Genomic DNA, 12,860 nt, shown 5'->3' with positions numbered 1-12,860 from the left:
ATCATAGTCCTTGAGAAATATTTGATGAATAGCTCTTGTCCAGTATCCAATGTAATCTGTCGGCAACTTTCCAATCAGGAAGTTGTCTGCGGCATCTAACAGGCATCCTCCAGCGGATTTCACGTTCTGATCATCAGGGGTAGTTCTCATTTTCCGCCCAAGGACAAGATTTGCATCGATGAGATGCGGAAGGTCTTCTGGAGTAATGAGGGAATAGACGGTGCCTATCATCCCTGCCCTGCCTGCACGACTGTCCGACAGGTCAGGGGCCGGTGACCTTATGAGCAATTCTCACCCGCAACGATGAATGAACAACTTGGGAGTACTCGGAAAGTCAAAATTTATGACGTAGTCCAGGAGAGGGATATCAATGCCACGTGCTGCAAGGTCTGTGACGACTAGAACCTTCATATCACGATAATCAGTACAGCCAAAACTATTACTACCGGACAACCTGAAGTCTTTTCTTCGCAAAGTCTTCGACCAGAATTTTCCTTTGCTCGTTGTCTGCGTGCCCATGGAGCCCTCCCACCTGGAAGCCTGCGTGTCCCAGCACCTGCGTTATAAGTTCCACGCTGTGCCTTGTGGCGCAGAAGATGAGACATCTTTTCTTGAACTTCTGGTCTTGAAGTTTATGCACATTCGAGGCTCCCCAGGGCGTCAAGGGATGAGGATTCATAATCAAGTCTTGAATTGACGGTAATGTTGTATTACCCGTCGTGTCAAGAATATTGCTCAGTAGGAAGGCAAGTCCGGGAAGTTTCTCGTAATCCAAGACATAAAAGTATCCGACTTTGAGGCTTTCGGACATTAGAGTATCAGTATCTAGGCGTATCAGGATATGATCTTGCACATCGGCTGATGCAAAGTCTGCGAGCTCCTTTGGCATTGTAGCACTGACCAAGATCATTTGCCTGAAAGGTTTCTTCTTCACCGCTCTCTCGCTCTCTTTTGTACCATTCCAGTCACTCCCATGCAATTTTCCAGCTCTTGATTTTCGCGTGGTGCGAACGATTTTGATTTCGTTCTGCGACGACATCGCTGCCATGATCTCTTGTACTTCATCTATCGGTAAAGAAACAATGAGTGCACACAAAAAGATCGCTAGTCAGAGGCTCACGTATCAGGGAAGTCTCGAACAAGCGATCAGCCTCGTCAAGGACGCAAACCCGAACTCCCTTCAATGAGAACGTGCGGACCTGTCAAACACGATCCAGCTCAGAACTCTCACCTTGGATAATAAGAAAGAAAGCCGATGTTGTCACCCACGCCTCACCTCGTTCAACAGTTGCAGCAATCGTCCAGGTGTAGCGATGACCACGTTCGGATTTGTTGCTAGTGCCGCGAACTGCGGCTCCAAGGCTTCTCCACCAACGATCAAGCAGGCAGTCAACTGCGTGTACTTGGCATATGACTTGAAAAAATTGAAAGTTTGCAACGCAAGTTCCCTAGTTGGGACCAGAACAAGACCTTGTATGCCAATCACTTTGCCCTGAGCCCAGTTTGAGTCACTTATTGCTCGAATTCTCTGAATCAGAGGAACCAAGAAAGCGGCCGTCTTGCCTGATCCTGTTCGAGCCATCATCACAACATTAGCCCCGGATAAGAGTTCAGGAATCGATTTGCGTTGCACGGGCGTCGGAAACTTGTACCCTGCATGCATTAAAGCCTTGGCTATCGAATCCTCGATCCCCAAGGCAGGGAAGGAGCCAGGTCTATGTTTCTTTGTACCAGCTTGATCTCCATCCGATGTTGCAATTTGGTCCCTATAATTCTTTCTGTCTGTGTAATTGCCTTTAACAGTTGCACGAATCTTCGCTCGCAACTTTCCCTTTAACTCTTGTAAGCCCGATGGCTTGGGATCTGTTCTTCTGGACGATTTTCTGAACGGTTTTCTCTTAGTTTGACTTCGTTTATCTGGTCCATATTTTGATTTTCTTCGTTCACGTAATCCATAGTTTCGATCCTCATCCTCACGTCCTCTCGATCGTTCCCCCCCTTTCATCTGCATGCAGAAGAACGGTGAATGTCCTTTCTGACAGATTTGGATGCAAGCTCTTCCTTTGGTGCGTAGCTTCCTGTTGTACAAGTGGAACTCTCCACACATACCTTCTTCGCTGCAAGTCTTAGTTTTCCTTGAGACCCCACCATCTGATGTCGACACGCCCAAGGTCCAGGCGCAACGCGAACTTACAGTTGCTCGCGCGGTCTCAACCACCAAGTGCGAGGAGGTTCTGAGCCTCTCCAGCGTGGCCGATGGTAGCTCGTTCTTGATGGCTCCTCCTCCAACCATGTCCTCCCTCCCTCCTCCCCCCGAGCATAACAGCAGCCATGCTAGCAGCACTCGCTGCATGAAACCCCGATCCGCCTCCTCAATTGACTCATCGCCCTCATTCTGGTCCCAACTTTTTGACTAAACATTAGTATGAACCCCACTATGCAGGCTGCTGGATGCAGGGGAGAGGGGAGACATGGGTGGCAGTACAGGGGCGAGAGGAGATGTGAGGACGGAAGGATGGAATGAGATCAGAAGAAAACTTAGCTGAGCAGACTGCTGACTGATCGGTAGAGGTCAATGTCTCATGAAATTTCATTAGGTAGAATGCCGAGGAAAACAAAAACAAGCAACAAACGGCAGAGGTGATTCAATCAACTTTCCTCTCTTGAATGGCATGATTCTTGATCTCCAGACACTTCCTGCAGTGCCAAATGGAGGTTGACTTGAGCTCGTGTTGCTAGAGTTTCATGCTGTTGACCACAGGCCCTGAGGAGAACGTGATTGATCATGAGAAAGCGGATGGTTTGGTTCAAGATGCTGTGCCCGATGTTGAGAACAAGACAGAGCAGCCATCTCAGGACGATGTCACGCCAGTAATGGCAGAGGGAAAGAGTGTTGAGGAACCCAAATCGGTGACCAAAGAAGAGGCTGTCGCAACCCAGGTTGAGCAGGGAGGCAATAATGCATGCAAGGTGTGCAAGTCTAAGAAGAGAGTCGGTAGGGGGAGGAGAAGACTTGGCGAATAAGAATTGAAGCCTTTGGCAGTTCTCATAGACTACCAGACCTTACCGGGTGGCTTGTCTGTCCCGGGAGTCTACTTATGCCGCGACTGCATTAATGAGCAGCCGACGTCCACAGATTGGATGGTGTGAAAAATAACGTTTTGACTTGTTTGCGACTAAGTTAAGCTGCTTCAGGTATGGGATTACTGGAAGAACAATCGGGGTGGTTGAGAGAGGTGTGAGTGACTTTGAATGTGACAAAGTCCACGGGAAATCAACACGGAAGAAATGTATGTGTAGTGCAATCCCTCTCCAAAGATTCTTTCTATTCTTTTAAGATTGGTATATTATACAGCGGAATCGAATGCTAGTCTTTTCAAATCATGGACGTCGAATCTGAACCCGAAGAGTTCTCGGGTACAAGGCCTTTCAGGACCTGTAGACCATTCAGCAAGGGCATCAGGATTAGGAAGCGTGTTTGAGTTCTCACAGCCTGACACTGCAGCCATATCGAAGTATGGGAGGGCTCCTGTGAGCTAGAGTTGCTCTCCGCCTGATTTGAACAAGTTCAAGAGTGCAAAGTCCCATCCCTAAACCTACCTCAATATCCTTTGCAATCGCGTCCAAGTTCGCTGTGACCAATCAAAGATAGAATTAAGTCAAACCGCTTACTCTCAGAAACAAATGTAGAATCTTCAGGAGCAGATGAACAGAATTGATGGGATCCGACGTAGAGAATGATTGGGGAACACTTCCTGTAAAACTTGTTATTTGGACCTTCAGATAGCTTTTCCATCCCTGCCTTGCTTTCAATCCAAAATTATGCTTGCAATTCCATCTGTAGACATACATCAGCGCGACATAACGTCTGCTTCATAGCAGCCCAGCATAACAAGACAAGGCTAGAATCACCCGTGAAATCTCGTCTGTTGCTCATCTGAGCCGCTCTCAGGACTGATCCCATAATTGCGCACATATGCCATCAGGTATATCTTTTGACTGTGAATGCAATCAGTATTTCAGCCAAGGGGTGATTTTACATGCTGTCTTACGGGAGAGAAGGACTATCAAATTCAGAGATTCCGCTACCGATGCACTGTCTCACAATTGCTCGAGAAGCATCCTGTCACGTACCATCAGAGATTTGATCCAAGTCACAAATGAGTTACCATTCCCAATTTCTGAAGTTTGCTGCTTTCAATATCTTCTGTTGAAGCTACAAAGTGTTGTCATGTGGAAGGAATTGCGAAGGATACAATACTGTACAATCATCGAATTTCAGCAAGAAAAGCTGCCTAGGGTTGATTGGTGTTGGACCAAACGCAATAGCGATAGAGGTAACGTCGTGATGGCTTTGGCGAAAAGATCACAAACTGTTCTGCGTGGAGTCAAGTGTAAACTCACGCAAATAGTTCGTGGAAGGATTCAAGGGCATAGTCAGAACCCTCAATAAACTGCGGGAGTAGTCATGATGAGTTCGAAAACCGATTGCCTGTTCAAACTTTTCTGCATTTTCTTGAAAGAGCTTTTGATCGAGCAGTCTTCTTGCTTTGAGCGTCCTGTGCTCTATTCAATCATCAACACATTCATAATCACCATCACAACGTCTGCAACAAGCACTTGCTTGCGAAATTGATCGTACGGTCTGGTACATTCAAGAATACGTCAGATGTTCTGACAACCCGTTGCACGTGCTAACATGGGTATCTGCTGCCTGATGAAGAGGAGATGCTTTAAGAACGCCTGAGCCACTTGCGCTTGACAGTGCCGGTGCAGTCGAGCGGGGAAACCGCAACTGAGGTGATGCACCTGAACCACGATTCATGCGTCAGAGTGAACAAATGAACGCAAAACAAGGGCAGCTTTCCTTCTCCATCTTCTGTCTTCTCAGTGGCTTCTTCCTCCCATTCTCTTGATGGTCCATCCTGGAGGAAAGTAAGACTTCGACAAAAAAAGATCCATCCCTTCCAGGGAAAGAAAAGGGTTCACCCCTGCAGGCTCCCCGCCAACCGCCCCCCCCGCTCCCCCCCGGGGACTCTCAACTTTCCCTCCCTCCGTTGCTCATTCCAGCTCACACCCTCGGCATGAAGATAGCAAGACCTCTCCCTCGCCATCGCTCTACGGTGACCTCTTCCTATCCCTCCTGCAGGAGAAGCCATCTCCCGCTGACCACAAACTTGAATCTCCCGCCATAACAATCATTCATATGAAAGTTACGATGTCGAGCGACATAGGTATGTACTGCTGTCTTTTAGTATGACTTAATAAAGCATCGCGAGGCGGACTTGCATTGTCTTTTACTCCGGGGCCGATCACGCCGGCCCCTGCCCGGGCCGGCGGAGCACCGTGACGCCCGGCCCTACGGCGGCGCCCAGCCTTCGGCTCTTCACGATGCCCCTCGATGTTCGTGGAGTCTCAGCATATAGTATTTACTTACTAGTTCTGTTCATCTCTTCCCTTTCTGCGATTCCTTTCTGTCTTTCGCCTTTGGTCTCTGGAACTCACTAAGACAGCAGAGACTGTCAGTGTTGTTGCCCTCCTCGGCGCTAGCAAAACGAAGGCGGAAGGACGCGCCGCTCTTGGAGTGTCTTGTCCTCAACGCTATGAGAGGGAGCTCCAGCCGCATCTCAGCCCTCGCCTGCAAGTAATGAGGGTCATGCCGAGGCAAGGAGATGGCGGTGGGGTTCTTGCCGTGGTCTTAAACTGAAGTTTGATCTCCTCAAGCTCCTCTTGGCGCTTTTTCATCTCGGGCAAGTCAAGCAGCTCTGCTTCCTCCTCGGTGTCGTTGACTGGGATGACATCCAGTGCCATCATCTCCTTGAACATCTCGATCTGCTCATCTCGTGAGGAGAGACCTGCAGGCAGGCAGACAGGAAGCTCTGACCTTCTCTTCCGGGAATCTTTCAGCAGTCACGGGGACATGGTTGAGCCACACATTGACTAGGAAAGTTATTCTCTTCTCCTTCTTGGAATGCTGGTGTTTCCACGCATCGGCGTCAGCAGGAGCGCCATGCAGAAGTCTTCCATCGAACGAGACATGTTTGCCTGGGATCTTGTCAAACCCTGTGGACGTCCGGTCGCAACAATCACAGACTCACCAGGTGACGGTCGGCTCAGTATGCCCTCAGCTATTTCACCCAGAATCTCCTCCAGAGGCCCGGTCTCCATCCTGCGTCTGTGTGAGATGAAATCATTGCCATGGCACATTCACGGAGAGATCTTGTCGAACACGATCGTCGGGCCTCCAACTCCGGTCAGGTATGTCACCTGTTCCATGCTCTCTCAGCATACGTTCCTCTGCCTCCCACGAAGCTGACCGTGGAGAGATGGGGATGCACAAGGATGCCGCTGGTCGACTCGAGCTCGTAGTCTCCTGTGGCATGAGGGTTGGCGTCTAAGGTTCGTTCACTCGGGGCCACTCACTGTCCCAGTGTAGCCCGACGTCGTCTCCAGGCTCGAAAGCCAACGTCCACCACCTGCGGGACTCAGCGGCTCGTCGTCAGGGGGGAGCATGCTTACTCAGCTCCAGACTTGGATGGTTCGTAATGGACTCCAGGCTCTAGTCCTTGGGTATGAAACTCAAAAACAGCCTTCGCCAGTTTCTGGCAGCAAGTGTTAGTGGAGCTGTTTCAAATCAGCGTGACTCGTCCGATACCTCCAGGGGCATTCGAGGCTCAGTGTCCGATGCGATCCAAAATGTTTCGCCTGTGCTATATTGTTGGCCACTTCTTGTATTGCGCGCATTGAATGCCAGCTGGCAGCTTTGCACAAGCTGATTGAACTCCTGCAAGGAATTTCAGTCGCTCCTTGCAGTTTCACAACTGACAACCTTTTCTTTCGATGAGTCCAAGAACTTGGGAAAGTTCCGAAAGTCGTAGTTCAGGTCTGGATAACATGGATTCGATGGGAGGATTCCTCCAGGCACACGACCGAATTCATCAAGAACCATCTCTTCTTCCTCTTCCTCCTCCTCCTCTTCCTCCTCCTCGCCCTCCTCCTCATCAGAATTCTGCATGGGATCAGCTTCTCCCTTCACTACTGTCTCTTCCGATGAATCCGTGTTGGGCCTTTCCTGTTGTGTATCGTCGTGGGAGTGTTCGCTCGCAGACCCGTCCAATCTCAGCCTTTGCGACTCAGGTGGTTGGATAGCGCCATCAAGTTCTTCCACAGTCCTCTTGCCCGTATCGTGCATGCTGGACGGCATACTTAGCGATGGAGCAGTCATCATCGAAGGCGATCGAACAACTCCTCTTTTCCCGCAAGGCGCATGGCGACACGCAGAAACTGCATGCAGCAAACAAAGCAGGTTCACAAGACTAAAGAGTCTAAATACTCTACAAGTCATCCTGAGGTCGCATGTCACAATGTTTCTCACTTCTCAAACACATCAGCTCAAGATCCTCTTTCATCCTCTTCTCATATGCACATGTCTTCCTGCCATGCCCCCGTCTCCATCCCTTCTCCCCTCAGTACAAGTACATCTTGTCAGTTCTGACCGGAGTTGTGACCGCACGTGCCCTTTCTGAGGCGAGCTTAGAAAATCGAAGCGACCGAAAATGCCAAGACTCGGCGATGATACAATCGAGCGAGAACGCCGGGAGGGGGGAGGACTAGGGGCAGCGAGAAGGAGCAAAGTGAGAGTGAGAGAAAGAAGAAGCAGAATGAGCAGGGACTAGGGAGATGAGCAACGAGAGCATTTGTGGTTTGAGGTTCAAGATGATACTTCTAACGCTCTCTTTCTAGGAACTCACCTGACGAGGGTACAAGATTACAGCCAACTTGCGTTTCGTTCTCTTCTCCTTATTGCTGCTCTCAAATATCCCATTGTTCGAAGCGATGGCATGGGGTAAGCGACAAGGAGTTTCAGACTGGACAGGCCGTCTGGCTGAGAATGATCCGGGGCTTACTTCCCTACTGCTCATGAAAAACAGGGTGATGGAGACATCGTCTTGGAGAGAGTTGTGTGACTCGATAGCGCACAATCATGTTCTGAATGAGCTGAAGGCAAGTGGCCACAAGTTGGAACCGGAATCAGTCTCTGCCTTCTCTAACATGCTGAAGCATAATAAAGCGCTAAAGCGGCTTGCCATCGGAGACAGTACATTCGGTGACGAGGGTCTCACATTGTTGGCCCCAGGTCTTGCAGAGAATGCTGGCCTGGAGGCAATCGAGCTCGACTATAAAGGCATCACAAGCGAAGGGGTTTCGACCTTGCGAGAAGTTTTCCTCAAGAACAAAGTGCTCAGATCGATTTCGCTGTCGCGAAATTCAATTAAGGATGAAGGACTGAGCAAGCTCTCAAGCATATTCGGGGAGGCAGGTGTAAATCTCGAGCGAGTCGACTTGTCATCCATCGAAGTTGGTGATGTCGGCATGAAGGCGTTGGGTTCAGCTTTGCTCAAAGAAGATGTTTACATCGAGAGCTTAAACCTGGCAGACAATCCCTCCATGACGGGTCAGAGCGTTGCAACATTGTGGACTGTACTTTGTCGTCCACACAACAAGATCAAATACCTGGAGCTTGACGGCTGCCCGCTTGCCTTCACGGGTGATCCCCGACTCGAACCTCACTGTTGTGACGCTTTTCCAGATGAGTCAGCATCAGCATTCTCAGCTTCCTTGTCAGATTCGAACTGTAGATTAGAATCTCTCAGGTTCCGTCTTCTCCCATGTATCTCTCCTGTCATTCACGATGATCCAGCCTGAATGATTTGCATCTTGACGAACAACAAGCAAAGACGCTTGCTGCCGCGGTGGTGGGTTGCCCTGTACTTGGACAGGTGATGCCAGCACGCGACTGACACTCACCAAGTGGAACTGAAGGTTTTTGTTTGTGATGCTCTCAGGTGAGGATTCGCCATTCGGGACTAGACAATGAGGCCATCAAGATCCTTGCTCATTCGTCAGGTGCATGTTTGTAATCCGATGTCATGATTAACCCAACGCTGGAGTAGTGGGGAGAGACATCGATCTGTCTGGGAATAGGATCAACGGTCAGGGCCTCTTCACCGTTTTAACATCTTCACATTGCAAGTGAGATGACTGGTTCGCTGTTTTAACCTGTGACCGTTTGCGTTGCATCGTTCAGGATTGTCAAGCTCGGTTTGTTCAACAACAAGATTGCAGAGGGGATTCACTTTCCCACGAAGATCTCAGAGGAAGCTGAGAAAGGTTCGCCGGTAAAGCCGGAGGTTCGACCTGATTGACATGAGTGGCAGGGGAAGTCTTGTGTAGTAGCCTGAAGGAGCTAGACTTAGCTGCCAACAATCTTCCAGAGGTAGAGGCAAGTCTGACTTTTCAAGCTCTTCTGACGTTCTTCTCCTTGCCCACTTTGCAGCAATGGATGATCTCTTTGCTGGTCGCGCTCCGAGACCACCCTAATCTTCTGCCTTCGCTGCAGACGCTTGTGCTGGGTGATTCTTCCTGAGCTCCAACCTGTCGAGTCCTCACGGCCATGTCAGGCGGCAACGAGAACTCAGCAAGGCTGCGCGAGGACAACTTCGAGCTCTTGAATGAGCTGCAACTTCGCCAAGGTGATGCAGTACTGCGTCCAGCTTGTCCTCACCGTCTGTGCAGTGTCACTGCATGTCGTTTGCGATACTACGAGCGGCGGAGCATGAAGGGTATTGAACCCCGGAGCTAGGGAGGGCGGGAAGGAGGGAGGAAGGGCGGAAAGGAGGGCATTGAGGGCTGAGGAGCAGTATGTTTCTGTGATTGGAATGAAGATGTATGCTTCATTGAGCAGCCAAGACTGAAGCCATGATGTGCGGCATACATCGGAATGAGAGAGAGACACTTGGCAAGTCCCCCTCAAGGAGAGGCAGTGATGCACGACAAGCAGGGGGACGAGGATCAGGGGAAGGAGCAGTAGCGCAAGGAGGCCCCTGAGGACAGGCTTTCCATTCTTTTTTCATTTTCTTTTTGAGTTTTACGATTGAGAAAAAGCGAGAAAAAGAAGATCGTAGAAGAGGAGGAGCAGGAGTTGGCCGAAGTGGTAGCCAGTCACGGGAGGGGAGAGCAGGGTAGAGCATCGAGTACTTGTTGGGATGACTGTGATAGAATGAGCACGATGAACATGCAGAGAGATTGTTAGAGCACAGTTCTGTGATCACCAGAACTTGCTCTTAGAGGAATCTATCAAGACTTATGCCATCTCATAGGAGATAACAATCACTGCGTTCCTCTGACATGTGCCATGGCAGATGGTCGACTGGTCTCGTCAAGCTGTCATTCTCATACTGGCTGCGATGTTTGCCGTGTATTGGACTGGCAGGCAAGGGCTCTGGGACGCATTGCGAGGCAATTCTCCCTGGGAAAAGGAATGGCAGGACGCGAAGATGGCCCTTGTTAGGAGGCTATCCAACAAGTATGCTAAGCACCGCCGTGTTTATCTTTTCCCTATGTTGTCTTGCATTCCTGCCGGCTCTATCTCGCTGCAGCAAGATTAACTCGATCCATGACGGCAGGGTTGCTGACATTGCGAACAGATACGAGGTTGTGGATGGCGCCAACCAGAGGTTTGAGAAGAGGATCGTCATCTTGACAGCAGTGAAGCGTGACGCCAACACCTCCACTGCCCCTGTTGTGGTCGCCGAGATGTACTCAACGCGCCTCAACCCGACACAAATGCATGCAAGGAGGAAGCACGAGAGGATGCGAGACAAGAGGTCTGCTAGTGTCTTGCTACGTCTGCAGTTGTGTGACATCGGCACAGTGGAGGCGGGAAGGGAAGCAGAGGCGACAAGGGACCGGGAGGTAGCAGAAGATCGAGAGGGAGAGGCAGCAGATATGACATGCCAGTCCGAGAGCCAGTACTTACATGCTGTTGATTTGAAGAAGCAATCTCTAACCCGTTTCCATGCAGGTTGCAAGGTTGAAGATTTATGACCCTTCGCTGGATTATCTGAAAGGGATCTTCGGCAAGAATGCGAGAAGAGGACCTGACTCTCTCATCGATACCAATGAGCAGAAAGCCCCCAGCGGATCTGAGACTGATGAAGCTCAGAAGGTTTGTCGGAGGGTTCCGTCAATCGCTGTTGATTCTTTGCAACCAGAAGGCAAAGGGAGCTCAGGAAACTCCTCAAAGAGTGGAACTTCCGGATGAACAAGACGAGGGTTTTGATCGTTACGACGACGATATGCAGGAACATGATGAGTTCTAATGAAATTCATTCCTGCAACATGTTTGGCTCATTAGTCTCTGATTAACTTTTCTAGTAGAAGAAAGCTGTTCAGTGATGCGAGTCGACGGACGATCTAGGGTTTCTCTGGGGCTGCAGCGATGGGTGTCTCCTCGACACCATTCCAAACCTCGGTGAATTCTTTCCTTACCAGCGCTAGCAACGTAAAAGGAATCAGAGTTCCTGGAACCAGATAAATCATAGCAGGCTGTGCCAGGTGCAATGAGCCCACGATGATTTCGCATAACGTCAGAGCCACCAAGTATCCGGCCATTGTAACCGCAAAATATCCTTTCTGCATATCGATCCCTTTGTCGCAGTCAACTCGCCAGGCAAAGCATAGAAGCAAGCCGGGAAGTACAATATCGCCGAGACCGATGAGGGTGAATTCCAATTGCGACTTAGTCTCCTCCGTCAAGACCAGTGGGATCTTGTGTAAGAATACATGTGTCAGTCCAGAAATTCACATGCGAGACAGATTTACATACCAGAATCTTGATTGGAACATCCAAATCAGTAGCCACAGTGACCATGACGTTCTTGCCAAAGATTGAAGATGACATGAAAACCCAAAAGATATCGTAGCAGAAGGCCAACAGCAACAACACAGTAGCGACCATCAGACTTGACAACCTGATGTTTGCAAGAAAGAAAACCACTAACGAGATTGCAAGCACGTCATTCGCGATCCAATGCTTGGTGCACAGCCACAGGGCGACGACGAGCAAGGCAAGTGGAGCGACAAAGAAGGCTAACAGCGGGACTGGTCCGAGGAGAGGTAGGTCCACGTCCTTGGAAAACTTTCTTTCTGTCCAGTGATCGATGTACGGGTACAGCAGAAATCCAAAGGATATTGTGGCTACGAGGCTGAAGATGATAGTGATAAGAATCGACATGGCTGTACAGGGAGTTATGAACTAAACAGCAAACAAGCTTTCCTGTCACCTGACATGAAGTAGAACAGGAGAACCAAGGCAGCAGATGCGACAACAACAAACAAGATTGCTGTATGGAGCTCCAACTCTCCTGCAAGATGTTCAATGGGACGAAAACGAAATGAAAGCAGCAAAGAACCTGCTTTCTTAATCTCTTCATATTCGGCTATCTCGCTCTCTGAAAGCTTGGAGAAGTCGGTGAAGGGAGGCACATATGCGCGTCCGGCACAGTAGAAGAGAATCAACCCAGCAACCAACACGACAAGGAAGTTGGCAGGGTCAAGCCTGGCTTCCCTGTCCGCTGTTTTGACACCCGCGGGCGCCTTTTCCTGGAGTTTGGTGCTGTGATGATGCATATTCTGCGATCTTTTGACAGTTGCGCTAGAATGATATTCAATCTTCTGCGCATGGATCAGCACCGACAGGGATAGAATGAGCGCAAAGCCCCGAAGAATTTTCATTGTGAGGGAAGCAATATCGGGCAGGCTATGAATTCAATGGGCGTTTTGCCGGATTCGCCCTCCAGCTCGACAACCAAGTGCTAGTTACAAGTTGAGGGTCTCAGGAATGAAAGCAAGCAAGGGCGATGCCGAAAGAATCCAAGAGAGGAGGGAGGGAGGGAGGGAGGGAGGGAGGGAGGGAGGGAGGGACAGTCGGATGGATTGATTGCCCGATAGTGCGTGCGTCCCTATGAAAGTTAGTTGGTGGGGGGCGGGCGCGCGTTCTTTGTCGGGGGGGGCGGATG

At 50.0% G+C, this 12,860-nt stretch overlaps 6 protein-coding genes across 6 annotated transcripts; 2 read left to right on the top strand and 4 right to left on the bottom strand.

Moving 5' to 3' along the window:
• Positions 1 to 135: 135 nt before the first annotated feature.
• GUITHDRAFT_46749 (hypothetical protein) lies at positions 136 to 1,726 on the bottom strand (the record flags this gene model as incomplete). The annotated part of the gene is made up of 6 exons (XM_005829500.1): positions 136 to 250; positions 296 to 405; positions 455 to 605; positions 699 to 948; positions 1,121 to 1,199; positions 1,277 to 1,726. Coding segments are annotated over 6 exons (1,155 nt in total), but the record flags the coding sequence as incomplete, so codon positions are not given.
• A 322-nt stretch (positions 1,727 to 2,048) lies between these two features.
• On the top strand, positions 2,049 to 3,150 carry GUITHDRAFT_111548 (hypothetical protein; the record flags this gene model as incomplete). Its single annotated transcript, XM_005829499.1, has 3 exons — positions 2,049 to 2,259; positions 2,762 to 2,995; positions 3,044 to 3,150. 3 exons carry the CDS (start codon positions 2,049 to 2,051, stop codon positions 3,148 to 3,150), a joined length of 552 nt encoding a protein of 183 aa, XP_005829556.1.
• A 185-nt stretch (positions 3,151 to 3,335) lies between these two features.
• Positions 3,336 to 4,925, bottom strand: GUITHDRAFT_153565 (hypothetical protein). Its single transcript, XM_005829498.1, has 14 exons — positions 4,868 to 4,925; positions 4,700 to 4,809; positions 4,606 to 4,645; positions 4,503 to 4,559; positions 4,405 to 4,454; positions 4,267 to 4,352; positions 4,170 to 4,216; positions 4,053 to 4,123; positions 3,913 to 3,999; positions 3,803 to 3,838; positions 3,673 to 3,755; positions 3,601 to 3,632; positions 3,491 to 3,553; positions 3,336 to 3,436 (listed from the first exon to the last, which is right to left on the bottom strand). The coding sequence occupies exons 1-14, from the start codon at positions 4,874 to 4,876 to the stop codon at positions 3,377 to 3,379; spliced, it is 831 nt and encodes a 276-aa protein (XP_005829555.1). The 5' UTR covers positions 4,877 to 4,925; the 3' UTR covers positions 3,336 to 3,376.
• Positions 4,926 to 5,601: 676 nt separating this feature from the next.
• Positions 5,602 to 7,225, bottom strand: GUITHDRAFT_111547 (hypothetical protein; the record flags this gene model as incomplete). The annotated part of the gene is made up of 9 exons (XM_005829497.1): positions 5,602 to 5,832; positions 5,885 to 6,045; positions 6,099 to 6,169; positions 6,212 to 6,267; positions 6,318 to 6,373; positions 6,424 to 6,476; positions 6,520 to 6,602; positions 6,656 to 6,784; positions 6,830 to 7,225. The coding sequence occupies 9 exons, from the start codon at positions 7,223 to 7,225 to the stop codon at positions 5,602 to 5,604; spliced, it is 1,236 nt and encodes a 411-aa protein (XP_005829554.1).
• Positions 7,226 to 7,953: 728 nt separating this feature from the next.
• On the top strand, positions 7,954 to 8,397 carry GUITHDRAFT_62417 (hypothetical protein; the record flags this gene model as incomplete). Its single annotated transcript, XM_005829496.1, has 1 exon — positions 7,954 to 8,397. A coding segment is annotated over one exon (444 nt), but the record flags the coding sequence as incomplete, so codon positions are not given.
• Positions 8,398 to 11,256: 2,859 nt separating this feature from the next.
• Positions 11,257 to 12,076, bottom strand: GUITHDRAFT_73844 (hypothetical protein; the record flags this gene model as incomplete). Its single annotated transcript, XM_005829495.1, has 2 exons — positions 11,257 to 11,610; positions 11,669 to 12,076. The coding sequence occupies 2 exons, from the start codon at positions 12,074 to 12,076 to the stop codon at positions 11,257 to 11,259; spliced, it is 762 nt and encodes a 253-aa protein (XP_005829552.1).
• Between the last annotated feature and the right edge of the window lie 784 nt (positions 12,077 to 12,860).

This window comes from Guillardia theta (genome assembly GCF_000315625.1).
Source record: "Guillardia theta CCMP2712 unplaced genomic scaffold GUITHscaffold_52, whole genome shotgun sequence".
Lineage (NCBI taxonomy): Eukaryota > Cryptophyceae > Pyrenomonadales > Geminigeraceae > Guillardia > Guillardia theta.
The sequence above is the reverse complement of the archived record's forward strand: the minus strand, read 5'-3'. Positions and strand labels throughout refer to the sequence as shown.